Below are 23157 nucleotides of genomic sequence, written 5' to 3'. Positions count from 1 at the left end.
TGTGCTAGTATTGCATACTAGCACACTATGTCTTTACTTTGCAGGAAAGAGAAAAAAAAATGACTTTACTTCCTCTTTAAATGTTTCCATATTAGAGATGTCTTAACTGATCCGACACAAGTAGCTCTGACTTTAGAAAAAGTTTCCTGCACTTCTTTGGTCCGACTCTGATAGGACTTTAATGCCATAGAGTGTGAAAAGTCACATTAAAGTGGTTGTAAACCCTCACATATACCCAGTGACATGAACAGCCTCAGATGATGCACAGAGATGAAACAAATCTCTCTACATAAGTTTTACATGGTATATCTGCTGTCTTCATATATTCTTTATAAAGTTCACATCGTGTTAGATTTTCTCTTCCTGTTCAGCATAGAGTGCGAAGCCTGGACACATAAGCTGTTCTCTGAATAGTTTTAGCACTCTGCTTCTCAATTTATAGCAACCTCCCTGACGCACAGAACAAAGCAGCAGAAAGCTACAGGACTCAGTGCTTTGAAGAGAGATAAGAAAACGCCTGCAGATACATGTACCCAGCTTAAATTCCATGTATCTGGTTTACATCCACTTTAAAGCAAAGTTCCAACAAAAAAATAAAAAATGAAGTCAGCAGCTACAAATACTACAGCTGCTGACTTGTAGACCCCTTTCACGCCGAGGGCGTTTTGCAGGCACTATAGTGTTAGAATTAGCGCCTGCAATCTGCCCTCAAACTGCTGCTCCTTTTGTCTCCAGTGTGAAAGCCGGGAGGGCCTTCACACTGGAGCGTTGCTCTGGTGGGACATCAGGAAAAAGTCCTGCCAGCAGCTTCTTTGGATCGGTGAAGGAGCGGTGTGTTTACCGCTCCTCCATCGCTGCTCCCCATTGAAATCAATGGGGCAGCGCGGCTGTACCGTCTGCAAAGCGCCGCTATTGCGGCATATTGTGGGCGGTTTTAACCCTTTCTCGGCCACTTGCCGTGGTAAAAGCGCCCTGCTAGCGGCCGAAATGCACCGCAAATCTGACAGTAAAACGCAGCTAAAAATAGTGGCTTTTTACCGCCGACGCTATGGGTGCCGCAGTGTGAAAGCCGTCTTAATAATCAGACACTTGCTTGTCCCAGGGTCCAGCGATGTGGGGGAACCAAGCTCCACTCTTTTCCCCCCTCCTCTCTGCAGTGCCAACATTGTCACTGTGGGTGCCTGGCTGTGGCTTCACAGCTGGGCATGTGTGAGCTGCGCTGTGTGCTGTGACTGGCCAGGCAATCAGCTGGGACCTGTGGCATGTCCCAGATGATTGCCGAGGGGGAGAGATGAACTTGCTTCTGGCGTTGCAGTGCCCCAGGAGGAAGGGGGAGCTGGAACCCTCTAAAAAGAGGCCCCCCCCCAAAAATAAATGACATGCCAAATGTGGCTTGTCAGGGGGTCACCTTACCTTAAAGCGGTAGTTCCATTTTTGGGTGGCATTCTGCTTTAAGTTTAATCTAAGTCAGACTGGAGTTGCAGGGCAAAGTTGGATCGGAAGTTGCACGACTTTCATGTCAAAGCAGTGTGAACCTGGGGCTTAATGATAGCCCTAGAATTATCCTTCTCATTCTGGTGTGTGTGTGTGTGGCAATACCGAAATATAAGTTGTGCAATAAACATTTTACAGATATATGTACATTTGTCCAGGGTCAAATTATTTATGAATTTGCACAGGGATATCTCTCTCTATCACTCACATCGGACGTTTTTGGGACCATTGTCATTTTATACAGCAATCAGTGCTATTTAAATGCACTGATTCCTGTGCAAATGACACTGGCAGTGAAGGAGTTAACCACTAGGGGGCAGTGTAGGTGTTATGTATGACGTTATAGATATATAGGGGGCGTGGCCTGGCATGTGACGTCACTGATCGTCTTTCCCTATATCGGTAACAGATGATCGGTGACAGCCGCAGTAGGAAGCACAGGGAAAGGTTTGTTTACACGGACCGCCTCATTCTTCAGCTCTGTGACCCGATCGCGGGACACCAGCTGTGGTCACAGAGCTCAAGACCGGGTTAGGAGCACGCGGCCGCCAGCACGCTCCCGACCCACAGCTGGGGACTTAAAGAGCAATGTACAGGTACGTAATTGTGCCCAGCTGCGCCATTCTGCTGAGGTACATTGGAATGAGGCGGTCCTTAAGTGATTAAAGAGGCCCTTCAGTCTGTACTGTAGCTGCTGACTTTTCATAAAAGGGCGCTTGCTTACCTGTCAAGGGATCTCGCACCATCTTCACCCAAGCCATTCATTGGGTCCCCAGCGCCATTGTGTCTAGTAGCTGTGAGTCATCTTTAAAGTTAATAGTAAATCACTTGATCCCGTGGGGACTTCTCCCCCCTTCTTTCCTGGAGTTGAATAAAAACTGTGTGCCCACAGTTAGAATGCCGGCGCCGCAGAGAGGAGGGGGGGGGAACGAGCGGGGCTTTGTTCCCCCGAATCGCTGGACCCTGGGACAGGTAAGTGTCCGATTATTACGTCAGCAGCTGCAGTATTTGTAGCTGCTGACTTTAAATTTATTTTTATTTTATTTTTTTCAGGGGAAACTCCTCTTTAAGCAATGTATTTTATATCTAAAGTACTTTTATTTATTTATTTGATATAAAAAACATTTTTATTATACAGAAGTTTTATTTTGTTTTTATTTTACACTGGTTCATCCAAAAAAATAAAAAATATACTGGTTAAAAGAAAAATATAACTTGGTGCTTACAGTGTAACAAATTTATTTTTCCGACACAGACACTTGAGTCTGCTGCCTTTGTCTCACGGCCAACTCGACTAGTGTTTCAGACTGAGTTTGTCACCACCTGTCATTCTCCATGTGGTCTGCTTGTCCATGAGCTCCCTATTCACTTATCTCAAGCGTGGTAATCCCTACCGTGCGGTGAATATTACTGTACAATAGATTACTATGAAGGGTTATATGGGAGGTTTCACTATACATTTGAGTGTGGTGGTTTATACTTGTTGCACATAGTGTGCTTCTTGGGATGCTTTTTAAACTTCCTTTACACGTGCCTGCTTTCTATGGACTGCGCTAAAATGCAGACTTATTGCATTTTATCACCGCGCAATGTGCCCCATTGCATGGCACTGTACAGCAGTGTAGCTCATCGCTGTACGTTGACATGAATGTTTGCACACTTCAAATAATCTTTGCAGAAAAACTCTTCATTGCAATGTGAATGGAGCCTTAAGCTGGCCATAGATGAGTAGAACATTTGAACGAAAATTTAAATGTTCATTCGATTATACCTTGTAATTGACCCATCGTTGTCAGAAACTTTCCAGATATCAAAATTTTTCCATTCTATTTCAACATTAAAACTTATTTAGAAGTGATTGCATTGAGAAAAATTCCAATGACTATTGTCCACTATTTAGCCAAAGGAAAAAAAAAATGTGGCTCAACACGCCCGGCTGTACCGTTTATTCAGTTCTGTGAATCTGAGAATGAACTACGTAAGTATCCTTTGCGGCTGTTGGCTTGTAGCTCTCCATGAACTAGCAGGACACTGTTGAGCACTCTAGTTAGTTCATTGATTCTTCCTGTCATTGTGGATACAAACAGACGGCTTACGCTGACAGTCTGGGAAAGCCCTGCATTGTACTTGGAATCTGATTGCAGGTGCAATGCTTTGCAGGCTCTTAGTAACCAAAAAAGTACCTTTTTTTTTTTTTTTTTTTATTTTTTTTTTTTGCAGGTACAGAAGGGGAAAAAAAGTTGTGTGCTCATTATATACAGTATTTTAGAAAAGTGAGTACACCCCTCACATTTATGTAAATATTTTATTATCTTTTCATGTGACAACACTGAAGAAATTACACTTTGCTACAATGTAAAGTAGTGAGTGTACAGTTTGTATAACAGTGTAACTTTGTCCCCTCAAAATAACTCAACACACAGCCACTAACCATGTTGGCCCTTGAAGATTTTACCCCCTTCCTGACCAGAGCACTTTTTACAATTTGGCACTGCGTCACTTTAACTGTTAATTGCGTCGTCATGCAATGCTGTACCCAAACAAAATTTTCGTCTTTTTTTTTTTTCTCACAAATAGAGCTTTCTTTTGTTGCTATTTGATCACCTCTGTGTTTTTATTTATTTTTTGTGCTATACAGAAAAAAAGGTGACAGTTTTGAAGAAAAGAGGGGGTGTTGCATGAGTAGAAGTGCAGCCAGCATGCAGGGTTGAACGGGAGCCGTTCTCCCAGTGATCGTCCCGGGGAAAGTGAGCATGGAGGAAGGACAAAGGGCAGATAGCCCACTGTTACAGCTTACATTACAATTGCTGTATGCTTGTGATTACACACAGCCCTGCCTCCTGACCTACAGCTGTCATAGACCGCATGTTGGTCCAGTGCTGGGACGAGTTCTGTGTATCGCAGGCATGGGTCAGGAGGGCTGTGTGTATCCACGAGCCGAAGCAGTTGTAAGCTGTAACAGTGGGCTATCTGCTCTGTGATTCGGCAGCTTTCCTCTTCCTCCATGCTCTCTTCCCTGTGATGATCCTCTGCACAGGCAGGCTGCAGTAGTGGGCACAGGTGAGGCGAGGCTGCAGTAGTGGGCACAGATAAAGTTGTTGTTAATAATTATTTTTGTAACTTGATTTGCATATTACATTTTAAGTGTCATTTCATGAATTTGAGGGCTGTGCAAGGTAGGGATTGGGTGGGGCAACTGGTAACGAGTAATCCTTAAGGCCTGACTAGTAGCTCCAGGAATTGAAATTTATAGATATATCATCTTTTACTCATATACCAGTATATCCTTTTATTCGAACCTAGTTAAAGATCAGTTCCAGCCTTTTACATTTATTTATTTTTATAATAGAAGTCAGCAGCTACAAATACTGTAGCTGCTGACTTTTAATACAAGAATACCTTTACCTATCCAGGGATCCAGCAATGTTTGCACCCCAAGGCTAACCATCCATTGGGTCCGGGTGTAGTCGCTGTACATTCTGAATGGTCCCGCTGTCTTCTGGGACCTGTGTGTTTTCCAGAAGGCAAGAGGGGCTGGAAATTTTGTAAATCACCGCACGATTGCAGCTTTTTCCCCGAAGTGGGATTGGGTACCTGGTTTTGACAGGCATCTGCTCTCCCCTCCAGACAAGCAGAGCTTCCCTTTTGAGTGGAGCTCCACTTTAATCTTTTACGCATGTTAAACATCTTCATATTCAGCTGTGAATTCACCATACGGTCAGTAAGCAAAACGCTATGGTTTAGATACTTATATTCAGTGTTTTTCCTGTCAAAGGATTTCAATTTTTATTTTTTATTTTTTTTAGCAGTCTTTTTGTGACACACATCTAACCCAGATTAGCCTAAGAGATCACATTGCTACTTCTGGATCAGCTCCCTACTCATGAGACAGGTGAATGTGTCTATTCTTTGTTTAAAAGGAGGCAGACAAGGTGACATTTGCTTCAATGCTGAACCAGAAAATACATTTTCCCACAGCCTGGATGTACAGTTTGGCAGATGTGCATAAATCCTAAAACTGTTTCTTCAGAATTGGCAATTCGTTGACAGGCGAAACAGTGTGTGTGTGTGTGTATATATATATATATATATATATATATATTGTAGACATGTCACTGGAGAAGTGGTTGAGGGGGTGTACATCTCACCTAGGTTGCTACACAGTGTGAGATGGTAAGTCCAGGATGGATCAGTTTCTCAGCAGCAATATGCTGCTGAGTTGTTATTTAATCTTGCCGGGCCTGGGTTTATATGGAATGGCAGGTAGGTTTGGTAGAGGGACCTGTCGTTCCACACCCCCCATCCCTCGTTCCAGTTCTGGGTTTTGGATCAGGTGAGCTTTGATCCTAATTAGCCTGGGAAGGTAAAGGCTCTGCGGGCCTGCAGGTGTTTGCTCTCAGCCAGGGAAACGAACAGTCTGTGTGTTTGAGGAAGCTGCAAGCACAGCCACTGCTGGAGCTAAAATCCACCCTGCGATATCCAGGCGAAAGACGCTGTGTTTATAAGTGTCAGATAGGTGAGAAGAACCTGTTAGTAAGCGCCCAGCCGGGCTAGGTTGTTTGTTTTTGTTATTATTTTGTTCCTGTTATACACAAGAAGCACGGTGTTGCTGTATATTTTGTTTGTTGGACTGTTTGTACCACAAATAAACGCCAAGGTCTGCTTTTTAACCGCTTCCTGCCCGCCCTATAGCCGAATGCCGGCCTTAGGGCGGGCGGCTTCCCGTGCCTGGCCGTCCCTGGACGGCCTGGTGTTTACTTCCGCAATGCGCGCCGCCGCGGGCGCGCATCGCGGAAGTTCTGTGTTTGCCGTGTCCCCCGGGGACAGGCAAACACAGATCGCTGTAAACGGCCAATCACAGCGGCCGTTTACAGCGTGATCGGCGTGTCCAATGGGAGATGATCTCATATGTAAACATATGAGATCATCTCTCAGCGCCGCTCTCCCTCCTCACACAGACAGCGTGTGAGAGGGGAGAGAAGAACGGCTGCAGCAGCCGTCAGTGTAAAAAAGAAAAAAAAAAATAAAAAAAAGTTAAAAAAAAGTTTAATAAAAAGTGCCATCCTCCCCCAGAGCTATCCTCCCCCAGTGCCACCCCCCCCCCAGTGCCATGCCCCCCCCCCAGTGCCATCCTGCCCCAGTGCCATCCTGCCCCAGTGCCATCCTGCCCCAGTGCCATCCTGCCCCAGTGCCATCCTGCCCCAGTGCAATCCACCCCACCCCAGTGCCACCTGCCCGCAGTGCTATCTGTCCCCAGTGCCACCTGTTGTCAGTGCCATTTGTCCCCAGTGCCATCTGTCATCAGTGCCACGTATAAGTGGCATCTGTCATCAGTGCCACGTGTTATTAGTGCCACATAGTGCCATCTGTCATCAGTGCCACGTATTAGTGCCATCTGTCATCAGTGCCACGTATCAGTGCCATTTGTCATCAGTGCCACCTGTCAGTGTCACGTGCCATCTGTTGTCAGTGTCACGTGTCATCAATGCCACTTATCAGTGCCATCTGTCATCAGTGTCACGTGTCATTGGTGCCACGTATTAGTGCCATCTGTCACCGGTGGCACGTATTAGTGCCACGTATTAGTGCCACATGTCATCAGTGCCACGTATTAGTGCCACGTGTCATCAGTGCCACGTATTAGTGCCACGTGTCATCAGTGCCACGTATTAGTGCCACGTGTCATCAGTGCCACGTATTAGTGTCATCTGTCATCAGTGCCACGTGTCATCAGTGCCACGTATAAGTGTCATCATTGCCACGTATCAGTGCCATCTGTCATCAGTGTCACGTGTCATTGTCCTGGTATTTCAAAAGTGTAATAAGTAGTCAACAAGTTAGATGTGTAATTTATGCTCCTAGAACACGTGATGGCGCTCCCTGCATGTTGGGCCTCTCTATGTGGCCAGGCTGCGAAAAAGTCCCACACATGTGGTATTGTAATACTCAGGAGGAGTAGCAGAATTTTTTGGGGGGTGTCATTTGTGGTATACACATGCCACGTGAGAGAAATAACCTATTACAATGACAATTTTGTGGAGAAAAATAAAGAAAATGAAAAATCTTCATTTTGCAAAGAATTGTGGGAAAAAAATGACAACATCAAAAAGCTCACCATGCCTCTTACTAAATACCTTGGAATGTCTACTTTCCAAAAAGGGGTCATTTGGGGGGTATTTGTACTTTCCTGACTTGTTTGGGTCACAAGAAGCGAGATAGGCCACCAGTACATCAGATGTGATCAATTTTGTGCGATTCGCACCACAGCTTGTAGACTCTCTAACTTTCACAAAGACCAAATAATATCCACTAATTTGGGTTATTTTTACCAAAGATATGTAGCAGTATAAATTGTGGCCAAAATTTATGAAGAAAAATTAATAATTTGCATAATTCTGTCACAGAAACAAAGAAATATGCGTTTTTTTTCAAAATTTTCGGTCTTTTTTCATTTATAGCGCAAAAAATAAAAACCCCAGAGGTGATCAAATACCACCAAAAGAAAGCTCTATTTGTGGGAAAAAAAGGACACAAAATTAATTTGGGTACAGTGTTGCATGACTGAGTAATTGTCATTCAAAATGTGAGAGCACCGAAAGCTGAAAATTGGTCTGGGCAGGAAGGGTGTTTAAGTGCCCAGTAAGCAAGTGGATAAAGTCCAAGTCTGCTGTGAACTGTGTCCAAACACACCCTACCCCGGGAAGATCCCTTACAATTGGTGGAGGTAGCGGGCAACACGGTTGCTAGGGGCAACGGTGTGGACAGACTTGGCTACAGCTGCTGATGTCCTGGGTGAAAGCTGCAACTACACTCCAAGAACAGTCCAGCAACATGGAGGAGATGCTGAAGCAGTTTATGCAAGTGAGTTTGCAACAACAGCAGGCTCAGACAGAGGCCAATAGACGACATGAACAGTCCATGGCTGCACAACAACAACTTCTCGAGCACCTGATAGCAAATCGAGAGGCGCCTGTGGTTGCTAATCCACCCACAGTGATGGGAGCCGCTCCAGAGATTTTTTTTGGGAGAAGGACTGTGCAGAAAGCGCTGCAAAAGATGACTGCTGAGGACGATGTTGAGGCCTTTCTAACAGTATTTGAGCGCGTGGCTGAGCGAGAGAAGTTACCAGCCGCTGAGTGGGCAGAGGTAATTGCGCCCTATTTAACAGGTGAACCCCAAAAGGCCTACTATGACCTCAGTGAGCAAGAGGTTAAGGACTATACTCGGCTAAAAGAGGAGATACTTGCCCGACTAGGAGTTACTACTGCAGTCCGTGCCCGGAGGGTACGCAACTGGAGCTACAGTCTGGACAAATCAGCGAGGTCCCAGATGTATGACCTAATCCATTTGGCAAGAAAGTGGTTGGAGCCAGACACTTCTACTCCTGCACAAATCCTAGAGAAGGTCGTGATGGATCGCTACCTCCGAGCGCTTCCTACTGACCTGCAACGCTGGGTGGGACAAGGTGATCCTAAGAATGCAAACGAACTTGTCAACCTTGTGGAGAGGTTCCAGGCGACTGAGGACTACCTCCGTGATGTTCCTGCAGCATCTTCACCTCCCCGGAGCGCCAGATCTGTGCCGTCAGCTGGTAAGAGACTTCCATCTATTGGGGGAGTGTGGAGGGGTGCTGATGGAGGGAAAAGGGCTCAAGTGGTGTCTCAGGGACAAAAGACTGGTGATGGTCCCGGGTGGCTAAGGGGCTCTGAAAAGGACTCCTTGCCAAAGAGACCAGGCCCTATCCAGTGTTGGAGATGCCATGAGGCGGGACACGTGTCGGCCCATTGCCCTCTTACCACTGAACCCATGGAGTGTGACGCTAGCCGGCGTCAGTCGCTGTTTGCGGAACCATCTTGTGCTGCAGTTCCTGGACTAGAGACTGAACCGCAAATCTGCAATATTACCATCAATGACCTTCCCGTTGAGGCGTTAATGGACTCGGGAAGCCTCGTAACCTTGGTGCATGCTAGCCTGGTGGCTGGGGACTTGGAGTCTAAAAAGCATATGAGTGTTGTGTGCATACATGGTGATACAAAAGTGTACCCTATAGTGCTGGCTAAAGTCGGGACTGAACAAGGCACCGTACAATATGAAGTGGGTGTGGTAAAAAAACCTCATGCATAGTGTAATATTGGGGCGCGATTTTCCATTATTCTGGGCTCTCTGGGAAAAAAGAAAAATCCCCAAAAGGAGTGGGGATACCTCTAAGGGGGTTGCTTTGTCCCCTGTGAATGATAGAAGTGTGCAGGATGAAAATGATTGTTCTCCTTTGCAGGTCCTGGCTGGGGAGGAGGAGGCTCCTCCCACTGAGCAAAATATACTAGACTTAGAGGTGTCTAGGGATAATTTTGGCGCTGCACAATTACAGGACCCCACTCTCAAAAATGCGAGAGAGCAGGTTGCTGTTATGAATGGGGTACCTCAGGAACCAGATGCTGAAAAAAGATTTCCACATTTTTCGGTGACTAATGATCTTTTCTATAGAGTCAATAAGGTTAAGGATGAGATTGTGGAACAGCTTCTGGTACCTAAGCCGTACCGGCGTCAGGTGCTTGACATGGCACATAACCATGTTCTTGGGGGACACTTGGGGACTGACAAAACGCGAGAGAGGGTTCTCCAGAGGTTTTTTTGGCCGGCGATATATGATGACATTAAAAAATACTGCGAGTCGTGCCCCACATGTCAGGTTAGTGCCCCAGTGTCACATTTTCGCAGTCCTTTTGGTTTCGCTCCCTATTATAGAGGTGCCTTTTGAGCGTATTGCCATGGATTTAGTGGGTCCCGTGGTAAAGTCAGCTAGAGGACACCAGTATATTTTGGTAGTCATAGATTATGCGACCCGCTATCCTGAGGCTGTACCCTTAAGAAACACTGCATCTAAAACAATTGCACGTGAGTTGTTTTATATGTTCTCTAGGACTGGGATCCCCAAAGAAATCCTAACTGACCAAGGTACGCCATTTATGTCAAAACTGATGAAGGAATTATGCAAACTGTTTAAAGTCTCACACATCCGTACCTCTGTATACCACCCCCAGACGGACGGATTGGTGGAGAGATTTAATAAAACTTTGAAACATATGTTGAAGAAAGTGGTGGGAAAAGATGGTCGTGACTGGGATCATTTATTACCCTACCTCATGTTGGCTATTAGGGAGGTGCCCCAAGCATCCACAGGGTTCTCACCATTCGAGTTGGTCTATGGTCGTCACCCTAGGGGTCTACTGGACATTGCAAAAGAGACATGGGAGAGTGAGTCCACCCCATACAAGAGTGTTATTGAGCATGTAGCACAAATGCAGGACCGTATAGCCACTGTAATGCCCCTGGTAAGGGAACACCTCCAGAGAGCTCAAGAGGCCCAAAGTAGAATTTACAACCGGTCCGCAAGAATCAGGACATTCAACCCAGGCGATAGGGTCCTTATACTAGTCCCCACTGTTGAGAGTAAATTCTTAGCGAAGTGGCAAGGTCCTTATGAAATTGTTGAAAAGATCAGTGAGGTGAACTACAAGGTGCACCAACCAGGTAGAAGGAAGCCTTTCCAAGTTTATCACATAAACTTGATCAAGCCCTGGAAAGACAGGGAATCCTTGGTGGCGACAAATACTGTTAATAATTTGTCACCACCAATCCCTCCAGTCAAAGTAGGTGATGCTCTATCAGTGTCACAGAAACAGGAGGCTCTGGAATTTTTACAGAAAAACAAAAACAAGTTCTCTGACCTCCCAGGGCGTACCCACCTCATCCATCATCACATTGAAACTGAGCCTAGAAGCAGAGTAAACCTAAAGCCCTATAGGATACCGGAGGCACGTAGGAAAGCCGTATCTGACGAGGTAAAACGTATGCTTGATCTGGGGGTAATTGAGGTGTCACAGAGTGAATGGTCCAGCCCGATTGTGCTAATCCCAAAGCCCAATGGAACTTGGAGGTTCTGTAACGATTTCAGAAAGTTGAATGAGATCTCCAAGTTCGATGCTTATCCTATGCCCAGGGTAGATGAGTTGATTGAGAAGTTAGGTAACGCCAGGTACATAACCACCCTCGATCTCACAAAGGGCTACTGGCAGATTCCACTTTCTGACGAGGCTAAAAAGAAAACTGCATTCTCCACCCCTGATGGGCTATTCCAGTATGTAGTGATGCCATTCGGGTTACATGGAGCGCCTGCAACTTTCCAGAGGTTGATGGACTTGATTCTGCGACCACATCGGGATTACTCAGCCGCCTACCTCGATGATGTGGTCATTTTTAGCCCTGATTGGGAAAGTCACCTCTGTAAGGTACAGGCCGTGTTGGATACCATAAGTGATGCAGGGTTGACCATAAATGCCGAGAAGTGTGCTCTAGCCCTAGAAGAGGCCAAATATCTGGGCTACATTGTTGGGAGAGGATTGATTAAGCCACAGCTAAATAAAATTGAGGCAATACAGAATTGGCCTAGACCCCTGACAAGGAAACAGGTTAGAGCTTTCCTGGGTATTACCGGTTATTACCGTAGGTTTGTGCCGAACTTTGCCTCAGTTGCTGCTCCACTAACTGACTTGACAAAGGGCGGAAAGACAGCAATGGTCACGTGGACCCCAGAGGCCGAGAAGGCTTTCCAAAGCCTTAAGTCTGCCTTGTGCCAACCACCTGTGTTAGTTACCCCCAATTTCAGGCGAGAATTTCTGGTCCAGACAGATGCCTCTAACACAGGCTTAGGTGCAGTACTCTCACAAGTAGTGAATGGTGAGGAGCATCCGGTGACATACTTGAGTAGAAAACTAACCCCGGCCGAGAAAAATTATGCCATTGTGGAGCGAGAATGTTTGGCAGTGAAGTGGGCCCTAGAATCTTTAAAGTATTACTTGCTAGGCAGGAAATTCAAGTTGGTGACAGACCATGCCCCCCTAACATGGATGAAGTTAAACAAGGAGAGAAATGCAAGAGTGACTAGATGGTTTCTGTCCTTACAAAACTTTAATTTCACTGTGGAACACAGGCCAGGGAAATTACAGGCAAATGCTGACGCATTGTCGAGGGTGAGTTGTCTGTGGGGACAAAAGGCTCAGCCCTCCGGTCTGAAAAAGAGGGGGGGGATATGTAGACATGTCACTGGAGAAGTGGTTGAGGGGGTGTACATCTCACCTAGGTTGCTACACAGTGTGAGATGGTAAGTCCAGGATGGATCAGTTTCTCAGCAGCAATATGCTGCTGAGTTGTTATTTAATCTTGCCGGGCCTGGGTTTATATGGAATGGCAGGTAGGTTTGGTAGAGGGACCTGTCATTCCACACCCCCCATCCCTCGTTCCAGTTCTGGGTTTTGGATCAGGTGAGCTTTGATCCTAATTAGCCTGGGAAGGTAAAGGCTCTGCGGGCCTGCAGGTGATTGCTCTCAGCCAGGGAAACGAACAGTCTGTGTGTTTGAGGAAGCTGCAAGCACAGCCACTGCTGGAGCTAAAATCCACCCTGCGATATCCAGGCGAAAGACGCTGTGTTTATAAGTGTCAGATAGGTGAGAAGAACCTGTTAGTAAGCGCCCAGCCGGGCTCGGTTGTTTGTTTTTGTTATTATTTTGTTCCTGTTATACACAAGAAGCACGGTGTTGCTGTATATTTTGTTTGTTGGACTGTTTGTACCACAAATAAACGCCAAGGTCTGCTTTATAAAGTCCAAGTCTGCTGTGAACTGTGTCCAAACACACCCTACCCCGGGAAGATCCCTTACTATATATATATATATATATATATATATATATATATATATATATATATATATATATATATATATATATATATGTATATGTGTGTGTATGTATGTATATATGTATGTGTGTGTTTCAACAGTATGTCCTGCATCAAATATTCAAGCTGAGAATAATATGGCACAATACAGCTTGCTGAAAGTTCTTATTTGCATGGAAGGTGTGATGTGAATAAATCCAATGAATTGCTAAGTGATTTTTGACATCCAATCTGATGTGAAATATGGAGTGAAAAGACAGTCCTGGCACCTGAAAACAGAGCACCCTATGTGACCAGTGACTTTGAAGCAAAGGCTGAATTTGTATTCATTTAAGTTCCTAAACACGTGGTTGACAAGTGTGCTCCTGCAAAATGTCAGCCTCCTCTGCTCGTTCACACTGGAGTGCAGTGCGGGAGAGCGGTGTTCCCGCACCACATTCCCACCGCACCACCCTTTCGATCTGCTGAATTTGAAGTTAACACGTGCCAAATGCGGGTCGCAAACGCGTTGGGTTGGCCCACACCAAATCGCATTGTACAAAAGTACCATGCAATGCAGTTTTTGCATGTTTGAAAAAGTAGTGCATGCACTACTTTAGGTGCGGTGCAACTTCAGCCCATTCAAAATGAATGGGGCTGAAATCGCACTGCACAGAACTGCATATGAAGCATACAGGACCCACACACTGTTCCTGTGCTTCACATGCAGCTCCTAGTGTGAATGGGACCTTATTCTGAAACGCCACCCAAATATTTTGTCTTCTGATAAATTTCACATATTCTTATCTGATCATTTTATTGGTTGCATCTAAAGCACGAGGTGTCAAAGTCAGGTCTTTTCATCATAGGGACTGTTGGTGCTCAAAATGCCCAAATACGATGCACAAGGTTTCTGGTTTGTTAGCTTTGGGTTGTACTTGATTATCTGCTCTGTGCAAGGCTCTTGCACAGAAACTGTTCCTTACCTCTTTTTCAGTCGTCCGCTGGTGCTGTGTGCTCCCTCAGCAAGCCCTGTGCTGAGGAGGTACCCATGCAGGCATGCTCCCATACTGGCTGTGTATTCATGGATATACAGTGCGGCTCAGCCACATCCCCCTCCTCACTGACATCGGCTGCTGCCTGAGTCTCCTGTGAGATGAGGCAGAGGAGAGCGGGGGATCAAGAAAGGACCCGGGTCAAGTGTTTGAGGCGGGGCAGGGAGCAGGTATTGACTTTGTGCCCTAATGCAGAGAATGACAGAAGGTAAAAAAATCTTGTTTAGAACCGTTTACAAAAATTTAAGCTCTTTTGAGGATGCCATATGTAATGCGCTAAATACCGTACTTGTAACAAATAAAGCTCCCCATTCAGAGTAACAGACCAGTGTGGAGTCTCAGTAGGTGAGAAGGGATGGAGCAAGGCTCCCAAATCCTCAATCCCAGAAGCATGCTCACACTTGGGACCTGATGTGCAGTTAACCTACTGGTGGAGGCTGTGTGCTGACACTTTACTGTTCTTACGGGTCTGTTCAGAACAGAAAGAAACTGTTATGAGTGAATATGGGAAGAACATGTTGGGTAGGATGGAATATTGGATGGTGTTATGCTCACAATGTTCATCTTTTTCCATTCTTATGATAGATGTGATGCAGATCCTACAGCTCTTGCTAATTATGTTATTGCCTTGGTCAAGAAAGACAAGTCAGATGAGGAGCTTAAGGCCATTTGTGCTGACCAGTTGGATGTTTTCCTACAAAAAGGTAAAGGTGTGTGTGTGTGTGTTGTGTTTTTAAATGATATTTGCTTTTAAGTAGCACATTTACCTTTCATAAACCACTGTTAGGTGGACATTGAAAGGGTAGCATGACATGGACACCAAACAGGTTGTATGCAGGAAGATGACCTCACTGTTCTATAATGGGACAAGAAAGCGATTTCATCTTCCTGGCTGTGCACTCTGGCAGTGGTGTATTAACCACTTAAGGACCAGAAGATTTGTCCCCTTGATGACCAGGCCATTTTTTGCGCTACGTCGCTTTAACTGTTAACTGTGCGGTTCTGCGAAGCCGTACCCAAACAAAATTGACGTCCCTTTTTTTCCTCACAAATGGAGCTTTCTTTTGGAGGTATTTGATCACCTCTGCGTTTTTTTTATTTTTTGCGCTATAAACAAAAGGCCTCAATTTAAAAAAAAAAAAGTATGTATGTATACATTTTTTTTGCCTTTATCCCCAATTTAAAAAAATAAATAAAAATTATATATATATATATATATATATATATATATATATATATATATATATATATATATATATATATATATATATATATATATATATATATATATATATATATATATAAATCTTCATCAGCTTATAGCGTCTACAAAATGGGGGATATATTTATGGCATTTTTATTTGTTCTTTTACGAGTAATGACAGTGACGTGCGATTTTTAGCGGGATTGCAGCAGGCAGATCAGACACTTTTGGGACCATTGACATTTATACAGGGATCAGAGCTAAAAATGGCCACTGATTACTGTATAAATGTCACTGGCAGGGAAGGGGTTAACACTAGGGTGTGCGATCAAGGAGTTAAGTGTGTTCCTTGGTAGGTGCTGCAAACTGTATATGGGGCTGGGCTGACTGGAGGAGGTAAGAGATTCTGTTCCTAGTGATTAGTAACAATCTCTCTCCTCCCCTGACAGAACGGGGATCTGTTTGTTTACACTGACAGATCCCATTCTGCCGGTCTCTTGAGCGATCATGGATGGCCAGTGGACATGGCGAAAAACATAAAGAGCTGCGCTGTTCTATAACAAAAAAAATGTTTTATATAACATGTGTAAACAAAGTTTAATGGCTAACGCATGCAAAAAATTCAAATGGTATATTGCACCACAATGTGCCATGGTGCATGTACTCCCCAAAGAAAAGGGTCTAAATATTAAATTTCACTATGCACAGACACAGGAAAAGTCCACCCGATGTGTTGGTATTAATAAAACACCCAGTGACGACTCCACATATGATGTGCAACAATATGGTGGACTTTTCCTGTGTTTGTATATAGTGAACTTTAATATTAAGACCCTTTTCTTTGGGGAGTATATGCACCACTGCACATTGCGGTGTGACGCACCATTTGGATTTTTTGCTTGTGTTAGAATATATATATATATATATATATATATATATATATATATAATTTCTTGTTTGGGTTCGCTAAAGCCTTCTCAAGCTGTGCATGCTTTTCCTGTCCATTGCTGGAAAAGCTTATGTATTGTGAGTGGGATCATCCAGATAAGCCTCTTTTTATTTTTTTCCCTCCTAAAAAGTTTTCTACACTTTATCCTATGGCGGAGAAATTCACTAAAAAGTGGGAGATAACAGCAATTGACGCTGCTATATCCCCTGTGAATAAAAGCTTGACTTGTCCAGTAGACAATGCTCGAATGCTTAGGGATCCAAAAGACAAAAAGTTGCATTTCCTATTAAAAAAAAAATACACTTTTTCTCTGGCAGGTTCAGTGACTCAGTCTGCGCTGGCAGCAATTGGTGTATGTCAATCCTTGAGAGACCAGTTTTAAACAGGTGCTCAAGGTTATTCCTAATCAGCAGGCCCAGGATTTAGCCGAACTGCCAGCGGCGTTATGTTTTGCAATAGACGCCATGACGCCACTGGTGCATATACATAGAATCTTATAGTTGAAAAATTGGTCAGCCGAGGTGCCATGCAAAAAGCTCCTGGCTAGTTTTTCCTTTTTACAGTGAATGGCTGTTTGGGGATGACTTGGATAAATACATGCAAAGAATTTCTGGGGGAAAAAGTACTTTTACCGGTTAGGAAGTGGAGTAAATGTTTCATTTAAACAAGCTTCTTCTCCAGTGCCAGGGTCATCTGCCTCCAGGCAGTCACGATGGCCTCTGCTGTCCGGTTCAAGAGGTAAACCTCAGGGTCCACCCCAGAGACAAAAGAAGTCCTGGGGGAGGAAACCTACAAAACAAAATACTAAAGCCTCCTTATGAAGGGGCGCCTGCCGCTCGCTCGAGTGGGGGGGAAGATTCTGCAGTTCTCAAGGGACTGGCAGGAAGAGTGTGGAGACAAATGGGTGACTTCTTTAATAGCTCTAGGGTACAAGCTAGCGTTCCGAGAGTCCCCCGTCTCCTCGTTTTCTCAGATCAAACGTTCCCAGGGATCCAGAGAAAAAAGTCTTTCAGGCATTGGACTGTCTTTTGTCTCAAAAAGTGTTCTCGGTGGTCCCCATGCAAAAGCAGGGATTGGGTATTTTTTCAAGCCTTTTCCCGGTGCCAAAACCAAATTGAGATCCAGAATGGGTCTGACATCTCCAAGATCTACAAGATCTAAACCGGTTCCTGAATATCCATTCTTTCCGCATGGAGTCAATCCGATCAGTAGTCTCCATCCTACAAGGAGGAAAACTTCTGGTGTCAAATCGAGATCAAGGATGCATACCTCCCATGTGCCTTTTTTATTTATTTATTTATTTTTTCACCGCTCACCAGAAATATCTATGCTTTGAAGTAGAAAATCTTCTTAATTTTTAAGTTTGTAGCTCTGCCTTTCAGTCTAGCTACTGCACCTCGAGTGTTTACAAAAGTCCTGGCCCCTCCTCTAGCCAGATTAAGGGCCCAAGGTATAACTATTATAGCATACCTAGACGATCTACTCTTGATAGACCAGTCAGTAGCCCGCTTAGACCAAAGTATGATCACCACTGTCAACTACCTGGAATACCTAGGTTGGTTTCTCAACCTAGAGAAAAACCTCCTTTTAAAACCATCAAGGAGATTAGACTACTTGGGTCTGATTTATAGATGCAGCCCAGAAAAGGGTATTCTTGCCCCAGGCAAAGATCAGTGCCATAAAGGAACTGATTCAATTGGTCAAGGCAAAGAGGAATCCTTCAATTCGACTTTGCATGAGGTTGTTGGAAAAGATGGTGGCTTAGTTCAAGTCCATTCCTCATGCTCGGTTTCATTCGAGGCTGCTGCAAAACAGTATCTTATCAGCTTGGAACAAGAAGGTCCAAGCACTAGATTTCCCAATGCGTCTGCCTCCAATGGTGCGCTGGATCCTCAGTTGGTGGCTAATAACCAAGATTCTGCAGAAGGGAAAATCCTACCTACCAGTTACCTGGAAGGTGGTAACGGATGCCGGCCTTTCAGTTTGAGGAGCAGGCCTAGAAGAGGCGACTGTCCAAGGGAAATGGTCCAGATCAGAATTTACCTTGCCCATAAACATTCTAGAGATCCGGGCAGCACGCTTGGCCCTGAGGGCCTGGATGCCCAGCTTACGGAAATGTCCTGTAGGGATCCAATCTGACAATGCCACAGCAGTGGCCTATATCAATCACCAAGAGGGCACGAAAAGTCGTGCGGCCCAGAGAGAGGTGAATCGCATCTTAACTTGGTCAGAAAACAATGTACCTTACCTATTGGCAGGCAGACTACATGAGTTGCCAGCAGCAGTTCCCGGGAGAATGGGCCCTTCACCCCAATATCTTCCTGGCAATATGCCAGAGATGGGGGATCCCAGACATAGATCTGTTTGCATCCAACAAAAAGATTGACAACTTTGTGTCAAGAACAAGGGACCCACTAGCATGAGGAACAGATGCCTTGGTGTTCCCATGGAATCAATTCTCACTGATTTTATGCATTCCCTCCTATTCTTCTGCTTCCGCAATCTCTTGGCAGGGTCAAGCGGGAAGAGAAGTCAGTGATTCTTGTGGCCCAGAAGATCCTGGTATGCGGAGATCATAAGCATAGCGGTAGTTGAACCATGGACCCTACTACCACGTCCAGACCTTCTCTTTGCAAGGTCCGGTGTTCCACCCTTCCTTACTTACACTAACTTTAACGGTTTGGCTGTTGAGACCCACATTCTGAAGAAGAGTGTTCCTCTTGGGGACTTTAAAGAGAACGGACAACTACTAAATGTTTTAATGTGTAATGAGGTATTTATTGGAAAGGTAAAGAGTATGTAGGTGAACAGCCTACATGTATGTGCGGGGACAAGTGTACAATACATAAAAATAATACAGGATGCAAACAATGTGATCACAGATACAACTATGGCAATTCCGACACGCCTCTTCTAATACAGGTATATTGCTTTGCTACAAAAACAGGTACACCCAGTAGTGGGAGGGGTTATATAGGGAGGGGACATCTTGTCTTAGGGTGTGCCAGTGTCCATCACCTGAAGGTGACCTGTAACCCACATAATACTATGGCGCTGTGTTTCATGAGGTACTCCAAGAAAAGGATTGTACAGTTAAGCTGTTATAAATCCTATTTTTTTTTATTTTTTTTTGCTATAAAATTACTTTATATTTTATAGAAATATATATTTATATTTTAGCAGAGACCCTGGAAGATAAAATGGAGACCATTGCAATATTTTATGTCACACTGTTTGGTATTTTCTTGTACTTTCAATGATAATGGTAAACGGGACTAATGGAGAGGGTGAATCTCCATAACAGGGACACAGACGGCAATAAAAACTGACACTCTTTCTAATCCCTCTCCACTCTATCCAGAACAAAAAAAAAGTTTTGCCTTTTTTTTAGTTTTACTTTAAAGGCTAATAATGATCAGACCTTTTTTATTTTTTTATTAGAGACAAATGATTTTGTGGATAAACTCTTTGAAAGCCTGAGCACAGGAAGCTACCTTCCTCCAGAAGAAGCCATAAAGGCTGAGGAAAGAGAGGAAGCTTCTGAGTGTCGACATATGCCTATGCCAAGTTCTCTGCAGGTGAGGGTTTGATTGATAAAAAATATTTTCTATTAACTAGAGTGGTGTTTCTGAAAGGGGGTGTGTTTTGTGGGTGGTGTGTGGGGGTTTTTTTTTTTTTTTTTTTAAGTTAAGTTAATGTATGCTTCAAAACTCTGCACAATCTCAAAGTACTCCATTCTAAAATGTATAAAACAAAACTAATAGTTTACATATTGCAGTAGCAGCCACAAATTAGGACACCCAGTATTAGAGGTGGTTTCACAAAGCAGAATATACACTTTTACACTGGTACTGAATGGTATTTCAGGGGGTCTCTCCCTTACTCTAACGTGACACCAGTGCTGACAGAGGAGTAGGGGAGGGACAAAGAAGAATGCTGTGCAAGTGCCCACGACCTCTTTGTCACCAATAACAGCAGAGGTTGTTTAAGAACTGTGTGGGCCAACAAACTGTGCCCTAAGTTGTAATGCTGCTCAATAGAAGATCCGTGATCCGAACGGGTCACCCTGTTTGGATCGGCACACACTGTGCTCCGTGGCTTCGGCCTAGCTCCGGAGCGGTGGCCATCTTGGTGCACCCGTCGCCCGTTTATAATGTGATCACTCCGTCAAATGACGGACTGATCACTTGTAACCAAACCGGCGTCACGATGATGCCGGTTCCTCTCTCCCCTCTGTGTACTGATCTGTACAGTGGAGGGGAGAGATCGGATGGCAGCAGCGCTGTGGGTTGGATCTGTAGTGCCCACAGCGCAGCTCTGTGAATTGCAGTCACAGCCATCCCTCCATACCCTTGCAGTGGGGGAGACTGTGGATTTTACAGTGGTTACTATATGATGGTGACATTTTCACAGGTTTTTGCAAATTCAATTATTTGCTGATCCGAAAAATGATCCAATCCGTGACCACTTGACCTCCAGAAGATTTTGGGAAGGGTATAAAATCCTAGGGCAAACAAGGGGTTAAATGTGTGCTTAACAGTGCTTGGTGCATTTATTATGTGCTGTTTTTGCGAAGGGATGTGTCACCGCATTTTGTTTTCCTGCAAAGCAGGTAACAAAAACCCAAGTCCCCGCTGACCGGACAGAGCTCTGTGTTTTCTTTCACAGAGCTCTGTCCTGTCATACTCTTTGCTGATCGGTGGGTGCCAGCCATCAATCATTGGCCGCTACCTGCTGATTGGCTTATGCTGTGACTAATCGGGAAGTGCTGACTCACGTACTAGATACGTGATCCAGTGCAAGAGAGCTGCTCTGCCGCCGTACTCCTCCGTGAGGCAGTTGGCAAGCGGTTAAAGGGGTTGTAAACCTCATGTGTTTTCACCGTAATGCATCCTATGCGTTAAGGTGTAAAGACTTCTGTCACTGACTGCCCCCCCAGCCCGGGTTTACTCACTCACCTTAGTTCTGTATTCCCCCTGCTCTTCCTCTCTGCCTGTCTATGGACACCAAATGCTGGACTTGGGAGATCATTTCTCCTAGGGGGTTATACGATGCTGGGAGAAACTACCGGCGCCACCGGTGGACCACAGAAGAGGATGATCGGGGCCACTTTGTGGAAAACTAACTGCACAGTGGAGAGAGTTAAGTATGACATGTTTTGTGTGTGCTTTGTTTTTTTTGTTTTTTTTTTTTTTTTTGTTTTTTTGTTTTTTTATAAAAAAAAAAAAAAAAAAAAGTCTTACTATCACTATTGATTAGGCTGTTTGTTTTTTTTGTCAACTTTACCATAACCAATTGGGTCAGAGGAGAATTTAAACCAAATAGAAATAATATATAAATTACAAATAGACTTAAACCACAGTATATCACAAAAATATATAATACTCATGAAACTGAAAGGACAAGGCATGCCCCCATTTATTGTAAAATGGTGAAAAGAGTTGGGATCACAATTACAAGAGCAACATAAAAGTAAAGTATTGAGAGCAGTATATAGGTTTGTGGGGGACATAAATACAATGGAGATAATTTATACAGTATCTCACAAAAGTTAGTACACCCCTCACATTTTTGTAAATATTTTATTCTAATACTTGCTACAATGTAAAGTAGTGAGTGTACATTTGCTGTCCCCTCAAAATAACACGACACATAGCCATTAATGTCTAAACCACTGGCAATAAGTGAGTATTCCCCTAAGTGAAAACGTCCAAATTGGGCCAAATTAGCCATTTTCCCTCCCTGGTGTCATGTAACTCATTAGTGCTACAAGGTCTCAGGTGTGAATGGGGAGCAGGTGTGTTAAATTTTGAGCTCGCTCTCATACTGCTCACTGGAAGTTCAACATGGCACGTCATGGCAAAGAACTCTCCGAGGATCTTAAAGGAATTGTTGCCCTACATAGGCTATAAGAAGATTGGCAAGACCCTGAAACTGAGCTGCAGCATGGTGACCAAGACCATACAGTGGTTTAACAGGACAGGTTCCACTCAGAACAGGTCGACCAAAGATGTTGCATGCATGTGCTCGGTGTCCTAGCCAGAGGCTGTCTTTGGGGAATAGACTTGTGTGCTGTCTGAATTGCTGCAAAGGTTGAAGGGGTGAGGGGGTCAGCCTGTCAATGCTCAGATCATATGCCGCACACTGCATCAAATTGGTCTGCATGGCTGTCGTCCCAGAAGGAAACCTCTTCTAAATATGATGCACAAGAAAGCCCGCAAACTGGAACCATGTCATGTAGTCTGATGGGGCCAAGATAAACTTATTTAGTTTTGATGGTGTCAAGCGTGTGTGGCAGTAACCAGATGAGGAGTACAAAGACAATTGTGTCTTCCCTACAGTCAAGCATGGTGGTGTAATGTTCTGGGGGCTATATGAGTACTCCTGGCACTGGGGAGCTGCAGTTCATTGAGGGATCCATAAATGCCAACAGGGACTGTGACATACTGAAGCATAGCATGATCCCCTCCCTTCGGAGACTGGACCGTAGGGCAGTATTCCTACATAATTATCCCAAACGCACCTCCAAGATGACCGCTGCCTTGCTAAAGAAGCTGAGGGTAAAGGTGATGGACTGGCCAAGCATGTCTCCAGACCTAAACCCTATTGAGCATCCGTGGGGCATCCTCAAACGGAGGGTTATGGAGCGTAAGTTCTCCAACATCCACCAGCTTCACAATGTCATCTTGGAGAAGAGGACTCCAGTGGCAACCTGTGAAGCTCTGGTGAACATCATGCCCAAG

The 23157-nt window shown here is 44.6% G+C and overlaps 1 protein-coding gene across 1 annotated transcript in view; it reads left to right on the top strand.

Annotated features, from left to right (window-relative positions):
* The window catches only part of RBM27 (RNA binding motif protein 27), a 179563-nt gene that overhangs the window by 14084 nt on the left and 142322 nt on the right, over nucleotides 1-23157 (top strand). The window contains exons 2-3 of the mRNA XM_077473000.1: nucleotides 14847-14965; nucleotides 19856-19992. Coding sequence (XP_077329126.1) covers nucleotides 14847-14965; nucleotides 19856-19992 — 256 coding nt within the window. The remainder of the gene's footprint in view (nucleotides 1-14846; nucleotides 14966-19855; nucleotides 19993-23157) is intronic.

The sequence above is a fragment of the Lithobates pipiens genome, unplaced genomic scaffold (genome assembly GCF_037356315.1).
Source record: "Lithobates pipiens isolate NorthernLeopardFrog02 unplaced genomic scaffold, aLitPip1_a1.2 Scaffold_8, whole genome shotgun sequence".
NCBI lineage: Eukaryota > Metazoa > Chordata > Amphibia > Anura > Ranidae > Lithobates > Lithobates pipiens.
The sequence above is the reverse complement of the archived record's forward strand: the minus strand, read 5'-3'. Positions and strand labels throughout refer to the sequence as shown.